This window comes from Onychomys torridus, chromosome 4 (assembly GCF_903995425.1).
Source record: "Onychomys torridus chromosome 4, mOncTor1.1, whole genome shotgun sequence".
Lineage (NCBI taxonomy): Eukaryota > Metazoa > Chordata > Mammalia > Rodentia > Cricetidae > Onychomys > Onychomys torridus.
In genome coordinates this window covers 127,300,596-127,321,912 of record NC_050446.1, presented here as the reverse complement: position 1 = coordinate 127,321,912, position 21,317 = coordinate 127,300,596, and the positions used below count along the sequence as shown (strand labels likewise).

General features: G+C 47.5%; 1 protein-coding gene across 3 annotated transcripts in view; it reads left to right on the top strand.

The window, feature by feature from the left end:
• The window catches only part of Zfp64 (ZFP64 zinc finger protein), a 65,768-nt gene that overhangs the window by 17,003 nt on the left and 27,448 nt on the right, over nucleotides 1-21,317 (top strand). Inside the window, exons 5-6 of one of the 3 annotated variants that reach the window (XM_036185596.1) lie at nucleotides 4,375-4,626; nucleotides 14,410-16,003. In XM_036185596.1, coding sequence (XP_036041489.1) covers nucleotides 4,375-4,626; nucleotides 14,410-15,683 — 1,526 coding nt within the window. In that variant the 3' untranslated portion in view covers nucleotides 15,684-16,003. Of the gene's footprint in view, nucleotides 1-4,374; nucleotides 4,627-14,409; nucleotides 16,004-21,317 lie in introns of those variants that run through there. The other 2 variants (XM_036185597.1, XM_036185598.1) reach the window with 2 other exon arrangements.

The following is a 21,317-nucleotide window of genomic DNA, read 5'->3' as shown; positions in this document are numbered from 1 at the left end:
AGGGCCCACATTCGCCCACCAGATACTGCGCTGCACTGTGGATGGCTGACCCTTCCCGCCAGAACGCCAACCCCACACAGAGCTGCCGTCTGTCTTCTCGGTGCCGCTGTTGCTTATGCTTCAAATATTGTTTGAACTGAAGCCGGTTGGATACACAGTTGCAGGGGCCCTGTAGATACAGAGGCCAGCTTGTGTGCTGATGTTTTCCAGATGTTTTGGATAGAGAAAGAATTGCTGCCGGGAGCTTTAGAGGAAATCTGAGGTTCCTGGACGAGTGACACAGGGGTGTAAATTCAAGAGGGAAGCATGCAGAAGGCAGGGAGTAGTGGGGCCTCTCATGATCTGCTATGTGGGAACTCAAAGCTAACAGTTATCAGCTGTGACCCATGAGTGGCACTGCGGTCCCCATCCTGTCCACTAGACCTCACACTGCCAGGTCCCGTGGATTCATTCTAATTACCCAGATTTCATAAGCAAGTATTGACTCTCCCCCTGTGGGCTCAGGGGGTTAAGATTTCCTCAAGTAAATTGCACTGATTATCCATGTCAGTCGGGAAAACTAGGTCAGAGTCTAAACGAAAGCATATTGGTTACTTTACTGTTGCTGTGAGGTGTCCAACCAATGCCACTTGAAGGAAGGAAGAAAAGGAAAGAGGAAAGGAAGGATGGATTTGTTTTGACTCGCGGCTTGAGGGTACAGTCCATGGTGGCAGGATCGTGAGGCCGCTGGTCCCACGGCATCCACAGTCAGGAGGCAGAGAGATGAACACTGATGCTCAGCTCCCTTTTTTTGTTCAGGACCACCGCCCAGGGATGGTGCCATGCCCATTCAGTTAAACTTCTGTACAGACACCCTCACAGACGTGCTCACAGGTGTCTCCTAGCTTTCTCCTAAGTTGACAGTGGAGAGTGCGTCACTTAGTGTAGCAATCACAGGTCCATTCCTATGCGTCTTCTGAAGACACCGCTGCACAGCAGGGTGACCTGAGGCTTTCACTGGCCACTTTTAAGGAGGGTGGTTGGGGTTGGTATGGAGGAACCCATGCGGTTTTTGCCCAGCAGAGCTGTTGGAAACCGGCCTCTGCACCACCCACAGGCAACCCCAGACAGCAGACAGAGCTGAGAGATGACGCAGCCAGGAATTTGTAACTCAACTGCTAACAGTTTCGATGAAATGATTTTATTTTTGCAACGTTGAGGGTCAAACCCTGGGCCGTGTGCATGCAAGGCAAGTGTTCTACCAGCTGAGTTAGAGCCCAGCTCAACCAAATGACTGTCTTTGAGAAATTGTCGGATGTTTTTTCCTTCTTTATTTATGTATAAAATGTTCTGTCTGCATGTATGCCTGCAGGCCAGAAGAGGGCACCAGATCTCATTACAGATGGTTGTGAGTCACCATGTGGTTGTCAGGAATTGAACTCAGGGCCTCTGGAAGAGCAGCCAGTGGTCTTAACCTCTTCGCCATCTCTCCAGCCCCCCCCCCCCACACACACACACCATCGAATGCATTCTTAAATGCCAAACCTTACTCTGACATGATAGTGATTAGCTTTGACACACTGTGTCGGCGCCGGGCTCTATACATACTTGATCTTCAGAGGATAAAGTGAATATCGCACCAGTGTGGTGACCTGCAACTGTAATCCCAAACTTAGGAGGCAGAAGCAGGCAGATCTCTGTGAGATCAAGACTGGCCTGGTCTACAGAGAGTAAGTTTCAGGACAGCCAGGGCTATGATCCTGTCTCCCCCCTCCAAAAAAAAGACAAAGACAGAAGGCAGGGTAGGAGTAAAAATCCTACCTATGTCATCTCACTTCCTAATGTGTACCTCAGAGTCACCTTTATAGTCTATGCTGCAATATTCTGAATTTTTGCCTGCAGATATAGGGCCTAAGACTTGTTGGTGGGGAGGGGTGTTTTTGGTTTTGGTGGGGTTTTTTTTTGCATAAAGGGTCTCACTATATAGCTCTCACTGTCCTAAAATTCACTATATAAACCAGGCTGGACTCAAACTCACAAAGCTCTGCCTGCCTTTGCCTCCTAAGTGCTTGGATTAAAGGCGTGGACCACTATGCCCAGCTCCAGACATACAATTTTATCGTCTCTTACTAGGCAAATAAGGTATTCTTGTTCCCATCTACTATTGTATGTCTTTATTATTTATTATTAAGCTTTATTTTGTGCATGTGTGTGTGCGTACACACATAATCACATGTACACCATGTCCCTGTGAAGGTCAGAGGGACATAATCTATCATAATCTACTCTTTCTTGCCATGTGTGGGTCCCAGAAATTAAACTGGAGTCCTCAGACTTGATGGTGGATGCCTTTAGCCCTTACAGCCATCTCAGTATTGCTGACTTTGTGCAGTCGTGCGTGTGTGTGTGTGTGTGTGTGTGTGTGTGTGTGTGTGTGTCTGCTCCATTCTTTTTTTTTTCTGGCCACTGGGAAATTGATTCAGTAATTTATGGACCATCTATAAAATAAAATCGCTCTGCCTTAGCGTTAATGATGTGGAAAAGACAGAAATAACTATGAGCAAACGAAGCCAGCAGGGAGTGGATGAGAACCTGCCAGGAAAGCAAGCGGTCCTGGATTCTAGTCCCAGCTTTGTAAAGAGGATGAAATAAAAGAATCCAGGGGCAGGACGTTCAAAGAGTGGAGTGTCTGGATCAATGTGAGGGGCTGGGCGTGGCTCAGTGGCAGAGCACTCGCCTACCATGCACAAAGTTCTGGGTTCTGTCCTCAGGTTGGCATCAGTGGGACGTGGTGGTGCACGCTGGCATTCCCGGTGCTCTGTGGGTAGAGGCAGAAGTTCAGGGTCATAGCAAGTTCAAAGCCAACCTGGGATGCATGAGCCTTGGTCTCAAAGGGAAAAAAAAAGACATTAGCTGGCAGAGGGTTTTGTCCTACAGGAAAAGGACACACATACACAAGGATAAATTAATTAAAAGGAGGTGAGACTATAGCCCAGTTATAGAACACTTGCCTAGCAATCCCAAGACCCTAGCTTACTCTCTTCACACACACACACACACACACACACACACACCCCACTGGGCTGGTGAGTTGGCTCGTGGGTAAAGGTGCTTGCTGACAAGCCTAAAGACATTACAAATGAATTCAGTTCCCAAGACCCACATGGTAGAGAGAACCAATGTGTGCAAATTGCCCTCTGACCTCCGCACATGCCATGGCAGGCACATGCTCAATGACAGCACACACGCACTTAATAATAGGGATGCTCCAGGTCAAAAGTGAGTTTGCTCACGTGCTCACCTGTGTCATCAGGGGTCGGATTAAACTGCTTTAGCAGGGAGACCTAAACAGCACCCAGGCCAAGGTAAGGGCTCAGGCTGTTCAGAAGGCAGGCCACTGCTCCAAGGCTGTAAAAAGGAATGTATAGAAGAGATGGTTGTTTCATGTTATATTAATGTCCTTCAGTGTGTCTGTATCTATAGTATAAAATAATACATTAATATTGAAAAGATTTAAATATCAAGGGGCTGGGGAGATGGCTCAAAGGTTAAGAGCACTGACTGCTCTTCCAGAGGTCCTGAGTTCAATTCCCAGCAACCACATGGTGGCTCACAGCCATCTGTGATGAGATCTGGTGCCCTCTTCTGGCCTACAGTCATACATGTTGTATACATAATAAATAAATAAATCTTTTTTAAAAAGATTTAAATATCAAAAAATGTGGTAAAGGAAAATAAGATAAAAGTATGGTGGCACATACCTTTAACCCCAGCTCTTGGGAGGCAGAGGAAGGAGGATCTTTATGAGTTCAAGGCCAGCCTAGTCTACAGAGCAAGTTCTAGAACAGTCATGGCTATGTAGTGAGATCCTGTCTCAAAAAGAAAAAAAGAAAAAAACAATCAAAATTAATAAGATGATAAAAGTCGGGTGGATGAGTGTTCAGCCCTGTAAGGCTCAGGGAACAAGTAAAGGGGGCAGAAATAGCCAGAAGGTAAGCAGAACGACTACAGCAATCTTGTTTTAAAGCCTGGCATAGTGAGGCATGCCTCTAAGACCAGCACTCAGAAATTGAGGGGCTCGGGGAGTTCAAGGCCAGCCTGGGCTACATAACAAATTTGAGGCCAGCCTGAGCTATAAGGATCCCTGTCCAGAAACAACAAAAAAAATTTTTTTGGTTGCTGTGTGTCTTAGTTAATAAGGAATTCATATTCATCTTAGGAAAAACGTTTCAAAAGTCTAATAAGCAAAGCAGCAGGAACCACCGCTCCACTCCAGGCCCCGGGTTTCTCAACCACCCCTGGGGCAGCCTGCAGCTTGGTCCTCTCCGAAGGTGTCGGAGTAAACGTTAACTTTCCAATCTTGTTTCCCGCCGCGGCTTGCGTGTGCGCCCAAAGGTGACAAACCCCACAAGTGCGAGGTGTGCGGGAAGTGCTTCAGCCGGAAAGACAAGCTGAAGACGCACATGCGCTGCCACACGGGCGTCAAGCCCTACAAGTGCAAGACGTGCGACTACGCGGCGGCGGACAGCAGCAGCCTCAACAAGCACCTGCGCATCCACTCAGACGAGCGGCCCTTCAAGTGTCAGATCTGCCCCTACGCCAGCCGCAACTCCAGCCAGCTCACCGTGCACCTGCGCTCGCACACAGGTAAGCCGTGCTCTGCCGCCTCGAGTCCCAGCGCGGGCACTTGCCAGTCCATGGGCAGCGGAGAAAGAGAGGAGCTGAGGGTGTGGCTGGTGGGTAGAGAGAGCATTTGCCCAGCATACACAGGGCTGCATCCCCAGCATCACTTAACAGGCGTGGTGGCACAGACCTGTAACCCCAACGCTGGAGAAGTGGAGGCAAGGAGAATCAGGAGTTTGAGGACAATCTGGGCTATATGAGACCTGGTCTCAACTGATTTTGTAAATTCTTTTTAATTCGTGACCTGGAGGTGTGACTGATTTGACAGTACAAAGTCCTGGGTTCCATCCCCAGTACACTGGAGAGGTGGAGGCAGGAGGATCAGGAATTCAGATCATCCTCAGCCACATAGCAGGTTCAAGGCCATCCTGGGCTGTAGGAAACCCTGTTTCTAAAAAACTAAATTGAAAAAAAATAATTATTATTGTTCTTATTATTATTATTATCATTTTTAATTCTGGCTGGGGATGTAGCTCCTTTGGTAGAGTACTTACCTAGCATGTGTGAAACCCATGGGTTCAGTCCCCAGTACCACATAAACCAGGCATGGTGGGCAAGAACCTGTTACCTCAGCATTCAAGAGGTGAAGGCCAGAGGATCAGGAATTCAAGGTCATCCTCAGCTGCATACAGAGTACCAGGCCAACCTGGGCTACATGGGACCCTATCTCAAAGAAACCATTTTAAAGTGGGGGTAGTCGACAGTCCCTTTGTTTGTCTTCTTCTTTTCATCTGCTGAAAGAGCCTGTCGCAGTGACACCTACTGGTTGTCAAGGCCTCGGCCACCTTCTGTGTTTTTATGTAACTGTATACGTGCGGGGTTGAGGGGATGTATTCCGAGAAACAGATACAGACAATGCGTTTTTAATAATCATCTGAGTTACAGTCAGTTCAGTCATTTTTAAATGATGCACTGACATGTTCAGAATAGTGTGCCTTGATCAGAAAGCACACAGCAAGGGCTAGGGTAAGGCTCTTCCCTGCATGTGAGAGGCCCTGGGTTGTCTCCTCAGCGCTGCAAAACATGCACGCACAGCAGAGACAGCAGAGCAGGTTGCTAATTATGTAATAGTGTGGGGGGGGGGGGGGGGGGGGTTGGCATGTCTATCAGCAAGCTAATGACACAGTGGTACTTCGTAAGGACCATCCCCTGTCCCCATGGGGTATTGCAGCCAATATTACTCACATGCTTCAGGTCAGCAGGTTGGTGTTGCTATTATGTTGGCTCAGCTTAACCACATGTGAGAAGGCATCTGCAGCCGAAAGTGGGTTTGTCGACAAGTACACTGGTCTCACCTGGGGTGATCAGGCTGCACCCCATCTATCTCTGATTCTCTTCTCAGACCTGTGGGCTAGCCCAGGCTTGGCTTTGTCATGATCTCCACAGAGGAACAGGCAGGCAAGCCCAATGTGGAAGCCCACTGAAGCCTCTGATTGCATGTGTCCACAAACAACACATTAGCACCTAAAGTGAGTCACAGGTTGGATCTGGTGTCAGGGATGGAATTGAGCTCACCCAGGGGACAGGCCACCACCAGATTATGTAGTTGGTGGTTTTTACTCTCTGGCTCTTTGGGGGCCCACCACCCAGCTCCCAAATAAATTGTGCATGGAGGTGTATTATTTCTTATAAACGTCCCGCCTTAGCCAGCTTTTCTTAAATTACCCCATCTATCTTCTGTCTGAGCTTTTAGCTTTCTCTATTTCTGTATATCTCTCTTTCCTCTGACTCCCTGGCTGGCTGTGTAGCTGGGTGGCTGGCTCCTGGAGTCCACCTCCTCCTTTTCTCACTCCTCGATCTTTTCCTCCCAGATTTCTCCCTCTATATATTCTCCCTGCCTGCCAGCCCCACCTACCCCTCTCCTGCCTCGCTGTTGGCCATTCAGCTCTTCTTTAGACCCTCAGGTGTTTTACACAGGCACAGTACCACAGCCTCTCAGAGTTAAACAAATGCAACATAAAGGAATGCAACACATCTTTGCATCATTAAAGCAGTGTTCCACAGCATTAGCAAATGTGACACATCTTTAACCAATATTCCACAACACCATTACATGGCAAAGGCTAGGAATAGGAGAGGGATGAAGATTTAGGACCCTTCATGCAAACAGTCACAGACCACATTTGTCCCACCATCAGGCTCATTTCTGACATTTACACCATCTCCAGGACCCCCATAAATCTCACCCAGCCATAGGATCAGGCCAAGAGACAGAGATTGAGTGAGGCCTGTCAAGTCAGAAAGGGATAAGAAGTCTGGTTGTGACATTCTGGAGCCCCAACATTGACAATGGTCCTGTTCTGAGGAATGGGGAGGATGAGAACCACGTACGTCTGAAATCTCACTTGGCATGTCCCCTCTTTGTTCAGGGTTGGTTGCGGGGCGGGTAGTGTCTAGCTCTGGCTCATACCCTGCCCGCTTGGGACATCCTTTCTGGTTACATTTTGACCACTTCTAAAGACTTGGGAGGAACTGCCCCCTCCTGCTTGCTGCCTGCAGAAGGGGGTGTGCAGGTACACATGTGTGCGAAGGCCAGAGAAAGAGCTTTCTCTCTTTTGTTTTAGTATAGACTGGGGTCCCTTTTGCTACTGGATCTGCCTTTAAAACTTTGAGTTTCGGGGCTGGAGAGATGGCTCAGAGGTTAAGAGCACTAACTATTCTTCCAGAGGTCCTGAGTTCAATTCCCAGCAACAACATGATGGCTCACAACCATCTGTAACGAGATCTGGTACCCTCTTCTGGTCTGCAGGCATACATGCTGTATACATAATAAATAATAAATTTTTTAAAAAAACTATTGAGTTTCCTGAGCTGGGAATGGTGGCGCACACCTTTAATCCCAACACTCAGGAGGCAGAGGTAGAGGCAGGTGGATCTCTGAGTTCAAGGCCAGCCTGGTTTACAAAGTGAGTTCCAGGACAGCTAGGACTACAAAGAGAAACATTGTCCCAAAGAAGAAAAAAATTTTGAGTTTCTGTGTATTTATGTGATTTAAAACTAGTTGGGGAGCCGGGTGGTGGTGAGGCACGCCTGTAATCCCAGCACTCGGGAGGCAGAGGCAGGTGGATCTCTGTGAGTTCAAGGCCAGCCTGGTCTACAGAGCTAGTTCAGGACAGGCTCCAAAGCTACAGAGAGAAACCCTGTCTCAAAAAAAAAAAACCTAGTTGGGGATTGGGCATCCTTCCTCTTTCTCGACTCAGCTGTAGACATTTCTTTCTCTAACATTCAAGGGACCTGGGCAGCCCCCTGGCACCGGGGTAATTCTCTGGAGATTCAGACATTAGGATCTCCCTTTCTCATTTGGTCTTCATTCAGAGGTTATTTTCTTGGACATGATCTTGGTCCCCATGCTTTTGTCTAACTTTAAAAAGATAGTTGGAGGGGGACTAGAGAGCTCAGTGGTTAAAAGCACTGGCTGCTCTTCCAGAGGACCCATGTTCAATTCCCAGCACCCTCATGGCAGCTCACTTCTGTAAGTTCAAGATCCGACACCCTCACACAGACATATACGCAGGCAAAATACCAATGCACATAAAATGAAAGTAAATTATAAAAACCTAGCTAGGGGAACTGGAGAGATGACTCGGTGCTTAAGGGTGCTTGCTACTCTCCCAGAGAACCAAAGTCTAGCATAAACATTGGGCAGCTTACATCTGGCCACTTATACTCTAGCTTTAGGGAATCCATAGACCTTATCTGGACTCCATGGTTACACACACACACACACACACACACACACACACACACACAGATACATGCACACACAGATACATGCACATAAATAAAAACTTCAGTGTTCTGTTTTGTTTGGAAGCAAGGTTTCACCATGTAGCTCCTTCTGCCTCTGCCTCCCAAGCGCTAGGATTAAGGGTGTGTGCCGCCATGCCAGACTTAAGTAAAAAATTTTTTTTTTTGAGCTGAGGATCGAACCCAGGGCCTTGTGCTTGCTAGGCAAGCGCTCTACCACTGAGCTAAATCCCCAACCCTGAAGTAAATTTTTTAAAAAGCTAGTAGGAGATGACTTCCAAGGATGCCGACGACAGCAATCTAGGAAATCATTGCCTTTCCCTCCACACTCTGCTCAGGACCCACTGGGCTCTTTAGTGAACTTCTCTTCTGGTACCAATTATTGTACCCTCCAAGCCCGAGCTGCCTGGGTATCTGTTCACCAGTGTGCTGATTGTCTAAGTTTAACTGCTAGGTGTTTGCTGTTAAGTGTGAATTATGTTTTTGAGGCAAGGTTTCAGTTCTCTGCTTTGGCAGTCTCTCATTCCCAGGCCCCAATAACCTCCCCTCCCCCAAACCTCTATAAATGCAGCAGCCTCCTCCATCCACATGCTGTGTGAGCATCAGCTGAGGCTCCTGTAGGTTACTCTCTGTCCTCGGGTGGGTTTTAAATATGAGAGGCTGCTGGCTGTACGAGAAGTCACTGCACCCTGGGCTGGAGTGATCTACCTGTGCACATACATCTGTCGCCATTCTCCTGGGACCAGCGGGCTAGCCAGGAGCAACCTTCTCATGATGTGTGAGCAACACACTCCCAAAGACAAAGCCATTCCAAAGTGCCTGTCGGGACTTGTTTTCTGTCATCCCAGCACTCAGGAGGTAGAAGCAGAAGGATCAGTAGTTCAGGGTCAGCCTCAGCTATGTAACCAGTCTGAGGCCATCCTGGGCTACATGAGGCCCTATCTCAACAATCCCCTACCAAACAAAACAACAAATAAACCTTTGTGCCAAGTCTGGTTGATCCTGCTGAACAGTATTGGCCAAATCCAGTGACCTTTGAGCCTGATATAGGTCACAGCACATGACCCTGCCCTTGTCCAAAGAGCTTGTGTAATCATTTAGGAGTCAGAGGCTACAAAGAGGGATGGGAGGTGGGAGATTTGGGGATATCCATGTGATCTCTTGCAGCTAAGACACTGACATAACTGGTGCCCAGCCTCTTGTCTGGAGTCTGTTCTGTTTTCAACTCCACTTCCTCAGTCTGGTTCTTCCAGGCCTGGTGGCTCACAACCAAAAACCAGAAGCACCCAGCTGAGGCAGGAGGATCAAGAGTTCATAGCCTGGGCTAAGGAGATAGCTCAGTAAATAGCTTGCTGTGCTAAGAACATAACACAAGGTGGGTAAGGATGGTGGCTGCCTGTGATTCCCGCACTCGGAGGAGGGGTGGGGGGTCCTAGGGACAATTTGACTCACCAGACTAACCAGGCAAGCCTCAAGTTCATCGAGAGACCCTGCCTTGGTGAGTAAAACGGAGCGTGATAGAGAAAGACGCTGACGTCAACCTCTGGCCTCCATGTGCGCTCTCACGCATGTGAACACACACAAGAAAAATAAATATATGTACGAAAAGAAGATGAAATTAAAGAGTTCAGAGCCAACCAGGGCCACATAGTGGTACCCAATCCACACAAGACCATCAGAGGTCCACTTGGACTTACGGGGTTGAACTCAGTCCTGCTAGTGACATCTTTAGATTGCTGTAGAAAGATGTGTTTCCTACCATTTGAAATGTGTGCCAGTTATGTGTCGTCTCCGTGGCGTATTCATTTTGTTTTCTATCCGCTTGTGACACTTGGACAACTATACATGAATAGCATTGCTTCACCTGCCGGCCAGGCTGAGGCTCTGTGCCGCCGATCATTTTAGTTACAGCCGAAGGTTAGGAAAGCGTTGTGGGTTTCAATACAACTGTCTGTCAATCACTCACTCTGCAGCATCCTTAAACCCTGCTCCGTGGGATGCTAGGACGGGGGGTGTAGTCACTGGTACTGCAGATCTTACACCAGAGCTTTGGCCAGTACACTACATTTAAGAAATAAATTCAGAGCCAGGTAGTGGTGGCACACACCTTTAATCCCAACACTGGAGAGGCTGAGGCAGGTGGATTGCTTCAAGCTAGAGGCCAGCCTGGTCTACAGAGTGAGTTCCAGGGACAGCCAAGGTTACACAAAGAAACCTTGTCTTAAAAAAAAAAAGAAAGAAAGAAAAAAAGAAAGAAAAGAAAAAAGAAAGGAGGGAAGGGATAAATTAAGTCTAGAGAGACGGTTCAGTGGCTGGAAGGGCTTGCTTTCATGAGCTCAGTCCTCAGGACCCACATGGTGAGAGGAGAGACAGGTCTCCCACAAGTTGTCCTGAGCACCACACATGTGCTGTCGTATGTCCACACACCACACACACACCATCACGCAGTCAGGAAATAAATGAGTAATTAGTGTGATTTTGAAGCATCCAGATGTACTAAAAAGAAAGTTGGGAAATAGTCGTGGGGTGGGAGTGTTGGTTGGGCTGTTAGGAGCACGTGCTGCCCTTGCAGAGGACCAGGTTTGATCCACAGCTTGCATGTGATGCCTCACCACCATGTGACTCCAGTCCTGGGCATCCGGATCCTCCTTCTGTGGACATTGCACACACATACATGCAGACAGAACACCTATACACACAAAATAATCAAATAATTTTTTAAAAAATATTTGTGATTTAAAAAAAGAAAAAATAGGTGGGGTGCAGTGGTATACACCTGTAATCTCAGCACTTGGGGAAGTGAAAACAGGAATTTCAAGGTCACCTTCAGCTACATGAGAAGTTAGAGGCTAGCCTTGGCTACAAGAGACCCTGTCTCAAAAGATCTCAATTTCTAGAAAAGTGGTGTTAACTCTGCAACCTAGCTATGAGATTTGGTTATGGGTTTTTGTTTTTGTTTTCCTGGATTTTGTCACTAATAGAATTGATGAAGAGAAAAACAAGAGGAAATGTCTGTTATTCCACTTTGAGCAAATGCTCTGAACTCACAGGGTTTCAAAGCAATCATTGCAGCTGGGTGATTACACATTTTGTGAATACCAGTCTAGAAGCTGCTGTAGTTCCGAGACCCGCCGCTAGGTGGCTGTGTAATCCCTGCTAAGACACACTTTGCTCGATGTGAATCTTTCAGTGGTTTTAACAATGTATTTGGTTTCTTCTGTATTCCTATTGTTTTTTTATTAGCTTGTTTTGTGTGTGCATTTGAAGCATCCTGTAGAAGGGTTCCGTGAGCTTTGACAAACTGCCGCAAGGGGGCGACATTGTTTGAAGGCTAACATTATTGGAAAACACTTGGGGGCTGAGGATATGGTTCAGTGTGTGCTTACCACTCAAGCATGAGGACCTGAGTTGATTCCTAGAACTCATGTAAAAAGTGGCATAGTGGCAGGCACCTGTGATGGTGGCATGGGAGCAGAGTCAGAAGGAGTCCCAAGGCTCACTGGCAGCTAGCCTAGCCTACTGGTTGGGCCCCAGGCCAATGAGAGACCCTGTCACAAAGTAGGCCTCTTCAATCTCAGCACTTGGGAAACAGAAGAAGGTGAATCTCCAAGTTCAAGGCCAGCCTGGTCTACAGAGCCAGTTCCAGGACAGCCAGGGCTACATAGAAACCCTGTCTCAAAAAAAACAAAAACCCCAAGAAAGGTGCAAAGCTACACAGAGAAACCCAAACAATACCAAAAAAAAAAAAAAAAAAAAAAAAAACACACACACACACACAAAGTAGACAGCTCCTGAGGAACAGTGCTTTAGGTTGGTCTCTGATATCCACATATGGCCACACACATTCCATTTTTATTAATTAAAAGGGCTACTTAGGCCAGGCAGTGGTGGCGCATGACTTTAATCCCAGCACTCGGGAGGCAGAGGCAGGTGCATCTCTGTGAGTTCGAGGCCAACCTGGTCTACAGAGCAGGACAGGCACCAAAACTACACAGAGAAACCCTGTCTCAAAACAAACAAACAAACAAAACAAAACAAAAGGGCTACTTAGGAAACACCTTGGGCTTTAGGGGCCTGTAGCCACTGATAGAGCAACTGTCTATTTTCATTTTCTTTCTGTTGTGTGATGAACATTATGGCCTAAAGCCACTTGAGAGGAGAAAGGACTTGCCCTTCCCAGGTCACAGCCCATCACTGAGGAAAGTCAGGGCAGGAGCTGAAGCAGAAGTCAGAGGAAAGCTGCTGACTGGCTCTCTTACACAGTTCAGATTCACCTGCCTAGGGATAATGACGCCAAGGGTGGGCTAGGCCCTCCCCATCAGTCGAGACAGTTCCTCACAGGCATGGCCATTCCTCAGCTGAGGTACTCAGTTGACTCTGGGTTGTGTTGAGTTGACACTAACAACTAACTGGGAAAATGGCTATGGGGCAGTAACCAGGTTTAAACAGCTGTGCTGCCCTAGCATGGGTGAAGCCTGGGTTCATTCTTCAGCAGAGGAGAATGGCCCTGATCCAATAACCTTTATTTATAAAGCCACCAGTGGCCAGGGTTTGGGCCCCAGGCTGGAGCTTCCCACATCCAGTTGAGGAGTTAGCATGCCTAATGTTAATCAGCCATGTGAAAGAAGTATTTGTTGTTTGGTTCAGGCATCTTGGTTTTCTGGGATTGTGTTAAACTGATCCCTGCAGGCTCTAGTTGAATGCATTAGGCAGCTCAGGATGACATCGTTAACCAGCTACGAAAACGTGAAGCATGATCAGGGTCTTCAGAGAGCACGCCCTGAGAAAGTGAGCATGGGTTACGTGTACAACTCGTTGCCTGGCATTGGAGTCAGCCTGGCTTGGAGCCAAGCCCTGCTGAGTGCTGTATGGTGACCATGAATGAGTTATGCAGGCTCAGGACCCCCTCATTTGCATAGTAGTGCTCAGAACAGAGCTAATATCGGCTCCTACCTTGTAGGAGTGTTGCTAGCAAGGACAAGACCACCTGTAATATGCTTGGCATGGCTCCTACCATCCAGGACCAACCTAAAACTCTGAAAGAGGCTGGAGAGACAGCTCAGCAGCCTCTCTTCCAGAGGACCTGGGTTCAATTCCCAGCACGCCCACCAGGCAGCTCACAGGAGATTCAGTCCTCTCTTTTGGCCTCCACAGACACCTGCATTGGCACACACATACTCTCTCTCACATACACACACACACACACACACACACACACGTGTGTGTGTGTGTGTGTGTGTGTGTGTGTGTGTGTGTGTGTGTAAAATTAGAAATGAAATGTTTGGGGTTTTTTTGTTTTTGTTTTTGGGGGGTTTTTTGGTTTTTGGGGTTTTTTTGGGTTTTTTTGTTGTTGTTGTTGCTGTTTTTTGTTTTGGTTTTTTGAGACAGGGTTTCTCTGTGTAGCTTTGTGCCTTTCCTGAATCTCGCTCTGTAGACCAGGCTGGCCTCAAACTCACAGAGATCCGCCTGGCTCTGCCTCCCGAGTGGTGGGATTAAAGGCATGCACCACCACCACCCAGCCATGAAATCATTTTTAAAAAACAATTATAAGATTGGCAGAAGCAGGCAGATCTCTGTGAGTTAGGGTCCAGCCTGGTCTACATAGTGAGTTCCAGGACAGCCAGGACTACATAGACCCTGTCTAAAATATATATATATATATATATATATATATATATATATATATATATATATATATATATATGCTGTAAGGACTAGAATTGCAGATCCTATTGAGGACATTTAAATGGTCCCTTTCAAAAATCACCCTTACACCCGCTTCTGGGTTTTCTAGGGGTGGGGCTGTGCCGACACTTATGGTAATGACTTGGGTTTGGGTACCGAAGAGAATCCCAAGGGCTGCTGGGAGCTGTGGTGAGGAGGGGGCCAGCCTCCTGCCTTGCTATGTTTTCTGGTGTGTGCTTCAGGAGGGATCCTTGTTGATCCTTGTTGTCGTTTTTAACCTGCCTGTTCTTATGGAAACTCACCTTGTGTTGACAGGGGACGCCCCCTTCCAGTGCTGGCTCTGTAGTGCCAAGTTCAAAATCAGCTCGGACTTGAAAAGGCACATGCGTGTGCACTCAGGGGAGAAGCCTTTCAAGTGCGAGTTCTGCAATGTCCGCTGCACCATGAAGGGGAACCTCAAGTCGCACATCCGCATCAAGCACAGCGGGAATAACTTCAAGTGTCCGCACTGCGACTTCCTGGGTGACAGCAAATCCACCCTGCGGAAGCACAGCCGCCTGCACCAGTCGGAGCACCCGGAGAAGTGTCCAGAGTGCAGCTACTCCTGCTCCAGCAAGGCCGCGCTGCGCGTGCACGAGCGCATCCACTGCACTGAGCGCCCGTTCAAATGCAACTACTGCAGTTTCGACACCAAGCAGCCCAGTAACCTGAGCAAGCACATGAAGAAGTTCCACGCCGACATGCTCAAGACCGAGGCCCCGGAGAGGAAGGACACCGGCAGGCAGAGCAGCCGGCAGGTGACCAAGCTGGATGCCAAGAAGACGTTCCACTGTGACATCTGCGAGGCCTCGTTCATGCGGGAGGACTCCCTCCGCAGCCACAAGAGACAGCACAGTGAGTACCACGACAGTAAGAACTCGGATGTGACTGTCGTGCAGCTGCACCTTGACGCCAGCAAGCAGCCGGCTGCTCCCCTCACCGTGGGGCATCTCCAGGTCCCCCTCCAGTCCAGCCAGGTGTCTCAGTTCAGTGAGGGGAGGGTCAAGATCATCGTGGGGCATCAGGTACCCCAGGCGAACACCATCGTCCAAGCGGCTGCGGCTGCTGTCAACATTGTGCCCCCCACCCTGGTAGCCCAGACCCCAGAGGAGCTCCCGGGGAACGGCCGGCTGCAGATCCTACGCCAGGTCAGTCTAATCACCCCTCCTCAGCCCCCTGGGTGTCCTGGCGAAGCGGGTACCCTGAGTCAGCCCACTGTTCTGCTGACCACCCATGAACAGGCGACAGGGGCCACCCTACAACAGACTCTGATCCCCACTACCCCAGCTGGGACCCAGGAAGGCACGGGAAACCAGACATTCATTGCCAGTTCGGGTATCACGTGCTCGGACTTCGAAGGCCTTAACGCTCTGATTCAGGAGGGCACCGCGGAGGTGACAGTGGTGAGCGGAGGCCAGAGCATCGCCGTGGCCACCACGGCGCCGCCTATATTCTCCTCTCAGCAAGAACTGCCGAAGCAGACTTACTCCATCATCCACGGGGCCGCACACCCTGCCCTGCTCTGCCCAGCAGATTCCATACCTGATTAGTGCTTCAGATACATTCTGGAGGGGAGGGGTGCTGTCAGACTATGGCAAGAGGAATGTTGTAAGAGGCTCCTGGTCCCCTGTAATAAATTGTATTTTATACGGTTTATGTAATTTTTTAATAGGGAAACTACGTGGAGACCAACCCAATTCCTCCCTCAAGCCGTTCCTCTGTCTTAAAAGTTCCCAAGGCTGGTTCCAATAGGAGTTGCAATTCACTGCATTAGGGACTGGATGCGTTTGTTTGTTTGTTTACAGTTTGACTTTTCATGTTCCAGATTTGATTTTCCAACTGGAATAAAGGTGTTTGGGTTTGGGGTTTTTGTTGCATTCAGTTTGTATAGTAGATGGAACTTAGCTTTTCTGGAGACACACACACACACACACACACACACACACACAGAGAGAGAGAGAGAGAGAGAGAGAGAGAGAGAGAGAGAGAGAGAGAGAGACTGACTGACTGACTGAGAGACTGGAGTACTTGTCTACTACATAGATCCCTATTTGTCCCTCCATAGATCCAAATCTATGACGGACCATTTCCTAGCAAGAGTGTTGGAGATGGATATCCTAAAGGAACAATGCCCTACCACCCGGTTAAAATATACTGAGGAGTGATATTCTGTTACAGGTCAAGATATGATTAGGGAGGGGGAAAGGTTGTGAAGTTTATTTTGTGAAGATTTAGTGTGTGTGTGTGTTGTGTGTGTACATAAGTACAGGTACCCAGAGAGGCCAGAGAGGGCGTCAGATCCCCCTGGAGCTGGAGTTACCAGTGATGATGAGCTGGCTTGGGCTCTGGGAAACAAACTTGGGTCCTCTGCAAGAGCAGCACATGCACTCCTGACTGTGTATCCATCTCCCCAGCCCTTCAACTGCTCTGTAACCAGAGGGAACTTGGGGCGTCAGGGCTTGGGGGTTTGGGGTCTTCTCATAAATACTTCCCCCCTTCACAACTAGGCTTAATACACTGGATATCCAAAGTAATCCAAACTTTCTCCTCCTTAGTTTTGTTTTAGAGATAAGGTCTCACTCTGTAGCCCAGGCTGGCCTCAAATTCAAGACCCAGAAGGGTTAGCTTCCAGCCTCCTGGGATTACCGGCCTCCCACTGCTCGCCCATGTGGCTCCCACCCAGTTTCTTCATGACAGTTCTGACATTTCTGTTAATATGTAAATAGTTGTGGGAGCCTAGGAAGGTTTTCAGGGTTTCCTGGGATGTGGTTTCTTCCTTCCTTCCTTCCTTTCTTTCTTTCCTTCTTTTTTTAAGATTTATTTATTTATTATGTATACAGCCTATATGCCTGCAGGTCAGAAGAGGGACCAGATTTTATTACAGATGGTTGTGAGCCACCATGTGGTTGCTGGGAATTGAACTCAGGACCTCTGGAAGAGCAGTCAGTACTCTTAACCTCTGAGCCATCTCTCCAGCCCAAGATGTGGTTTCTTAAAAGTCCATCTCTGCTCAGGGTCTAAATAAGAGAAGCACTGCCTTGTTATGGCAAGAGCCACACCGAGAAATTCAAACTTCCCTTTTGAATTGAAATGACACTTAGTCATTAGGTGGCGCCAAAGAGCAAGCCAGAATGACCAAAGATGTTAAAAATCTAGGAATGTTGTCTCTGGTTCCAGTGTCTGCCAGGACCGACAGATAAGGAAAGGTCAGTCACTATTACAAAACAAAACAAAAACAAAAAAAGCATTTTAGAGCTGGGCGGTGGTGACACATGACATTAATCCCAGCACTTGGGAGGCAGAGACAGTCGGATCTATGTGAGTTCGAGGCCAGCCTGTTCTACAGAGTGAGTTACAGAACATAGAGTAAGAGCCAGGGCTACATAGAGAAACCCTGTCTCAAAAAACCCCAAAATAGGTATCTGGGAATGGGACTGCTTAGTCACATCTTGGCCAGAACTGCCTACTTTCTTCCTTCAGTAACATGAATTTATTTAATAAAAGTGGTTGTGTAATCATCTCACTTCTATATGAAGAGATGATTTGTTTTGAGTAATAAACTGGGAAAACACAAAACAGTGGTGTTTGAAACCTTCCAATTATGGGCTGAGTCAGTAGTGTGCTGGCCTAACATTCGGAAAGATTTGGGCTCCATCATCCCCATGCCCACCCCATGGTGCAAGCTTGTGATCTCAGAGGTCTGGGATTAAAAGCAGGAGGATCAGAAGTTCAGGATTAACCTCAAGCTTGTAGCAAGTTGAAGGCCATGCTGGGGGTAAGGGAGCGGACAACACACCCTTCAATGCAAAGTTAGAATCTCCTGGAGAGCCTTGCCTTAGAACTGGGTTTGTCTCCTTCCTTTGTTTTCTTGGGCCCTTGATATCTGAATTCTTACTACTTCTGGGTCTCTGCTCTTGGCAAGAAATTCTCTATTTTCATATAAGCAATAATAATGACTTACTTATTTTAATGTGTATAAACACAGGAAATCCCACAGCATACAAGGTTAGGAATCCATTAGCCTACTTCCCTCACATTCATACCTGTAACTTTTGTTTTTCAAGGCAGGGTTTCTCTGTATAGCATTGGAGCCTGTCCTGGATCTTGCTCTGTAGGCCAGGCTGGGCTGGAACTCACAGAGATCCACCTGGCTCTGCCTCCGGAGTGCTGGGATTAAAGGCGTGCACCACCACCGCCCAGCCACACCTACAAACTTAAATGTCATCTCCTAATGTCCAGCTACCTTGCTCTCGTAGGGAGTTGTTTGGAGGAAATGAAATCTAAAGCCATGTTCCCTAGCTTTTTGGAGGGAGATGTTATTTATTTATTATGTATACACTATTCTGCCTGCATGTATGCCTGCAGGCCAGAAGAGGGCACCAGATCTCATTACAGATGGTTGCTGGGAATTGAACTCAGGACCTCTCTCCCACCCCCATATTCCCTAGTTTTTAAGTAGTTCAAATTTGGGAAAGGATGTTTTGTTTCTGCTCTCTAATGTTAATGGTTTTGGTCTGGGAATGTGACTTGGAAAGTATGTGGGGTTTATAATTATTTATTTTTTGTGTGTAAATAGAGCCAGATCTCTTCTTTTGTCCCAACTGCCCGGTCCCAAATAATCACACAAAAGTTTATATTAACTACAAAATGTTCAGCCTATAGCTCAGTCTTATTACTAACTAGCTCTTACAACTTAAATTAACCCAGTTCTGTTCATCTGTATTTTGCCACATGGCTCATGGCTGTACCTGTCCTCCAGCATCTTGCTTCCCCAGCAGCTGGCTCCTCTCTCCCTCCGACTCCACCCTTCTTTGCTCGGTATTTTCAGTTTGGCGATCCCACCCAGCCTTATTCTGCCTCACTATAGGCCAGATCAGCTTTATTATCAACCAATGAGAGTGGTACATATTCACGGCGCACAGAAGGATTGCCCCACAGCAGTGTGTGTGTAGGTGGGGGTGCTTTCCATGTGTCACAGTGTCCAGTGGTAGTCAGAGGACAATTTGCAGCCCGTGCCCTCCAACTTAGGGAAAACTCCAATTCAAGTTATCAAGCTAGGCAGCAGGTGCCTTAACCTAGCATGCCATCTTGCTGGTTTTGTTTTTGTTTGGATTTTCTTTTTCTTTTTCTTTCTTTTTTGTTTGTTTGCTTGTTTGGTTGGTTGGTTGGGTGTGTTTTTGTTTGTTTGTTTTAACTGGTTTTTTTTGTTTTTTTTTTTTTTTTTGAGCTGAGGATCGCACCCAGGGCCTTACGCTTGCTAGGCAAGCGCTCTACCACTGAGCTAAATCCCCCAACCCTGTTTTTGTTTTTTAAGACAAGGTTTCTCTGCAGTGTTGGTGCCTGTCCTGGATCTCGCTCTGTGGACCACGCTGGCTTCAAACTTACAGAAATCCACCTGGCTTTGCCTCCCAAGTGCTGGGATTAAAAGTGAACACCACTGCCACCTAGCTCTTTTTTTTTCCTTAAATATTTATTTGCTTTTATTTTATATGTATGTGATTTGACTGCTTGCACAACTGTGCACCATGTGCATGCAGTACCTATGGAGACCAGAAGAGGGCGGCACTGGATGCCCTGGACCTGGAGGTTGTAAGCCACCATGAGATGTTAAAAACTAAACTGAGGTCCTCTGTAGGAACAGTAAGAGCTCTCAGCCACTGAGCCACCTCTCCAACCCCCAGATCTTTACCAAAGTATTTCTAGCGTGCCTGGCACAGTGTACACACCCACTAAAATTAGACAGCTCACCACGATTATTTTACAACAGATGCAGAAAGTATTATAGTGCAAGGAGAGGAAAGGTTGATGGTCCACAGCAAGAATGGGATGTTCTGGATTAGTTACTTTGTTGGTTCCCTTCCACACATTTTTCTCTTTATTAAAATCAAATATTTTTAGCCAAGCAGTAGTGGCACACGCCTTTAATCCTAGCACTCAGGAGGTAGAGGCACATGCCTTTAATCCTAGCACTCAGGAGGTAGAGGCAGGTGGATCTACAGAGAGAGTCCCAGGGCTGCACAGAGAAGTTCTGTCTCAAAAACAAACAAAAAGTATGTGTTTGTTTTCCCTGCGTGTATGTTTATACACCACGTACTTGCAGTGCCCATGGAGGTCAGAAGAGCAGCCCTGGAACTGGAGTTACGGATAGTTGTGAGCTGCCATGTGGGTGCTAGGAACTGAACTCTGATTCTCTGAAAGAGCAGCCAGCCAGTGCTCTAACCACTGAGCCAACTCTCCAGCCAGATACGTTTCCTCTTAACATTTAAGGAAAAAAACAAAACATTTTACAGGTGAAGAACCTGGGGCTCAGGGAAGTTAAGGAGCAGCTGGGAGCATAGCTCAGTGGTAAAGCCCTTGCCTGGAATGTATAAGGTCCTGAGTTCAATTCCCAGCATCACACACACACACAATGGGAGCCAAATTCTGGAAATATAAGTACAAGTAAACTGTATTTTCAAGCCATCCCTAGCCCACAGTGAACTTCTGTAGGTGGTAACTCTTTCCATCCTTGTAGGCATGGGCCACTCCTCTGCCTCTGCTGTCCTGTCAAGATGTCCATGTTCCATCAGGCCAGGAGTGATGATGTCACCTCCCCAAATCAGACAAGGGGCCTGCCTTGAGATACGTCTAGATGCTAAGCGGGGCACCTTAGTCTGTTTAGGTACTGTATAATAAAGTGCCATAGACTGGTTAGCTTCCAAACAACAGAAAAATCATTTCTTGTAAGTCTAGAGACTAGGAGGTCAAGCTGAAGCAAGTCCCAGGGCAGATGCCGGCATGTGGGAAAGATTGTTTGCTCACAGACACATCTTCCGACTTTGTCTTCACCTGGTGTTTCTCAAGTCTTTTCTTTACTTTGAATGATATTTTTAATTATTCCTTGAAAATTCCATGTACTTACTACAATGTGCCTTAAGCATACCCACTATCCATTGAGAAGGACACTAATCCATTCAGCAGGGCCCCACCCCCACGGCCTAATCCCTTTCCTTCTCAAGGTGTGATTTCGAAGGAAAACAAACATTCCCACCTCAGCTGACAGGACAGAGGAAGACAGGGCAATTTATTCAAGGCGAGCCGACCACACAAAGCCCCTCATATATTAGCTAAGGGTATGCCCTCTAGTCTCTTAAAGGCTGTGCTGTATGGGGGGAGGGAGCAGAGATAGTGTTTTTTGTGTTTCT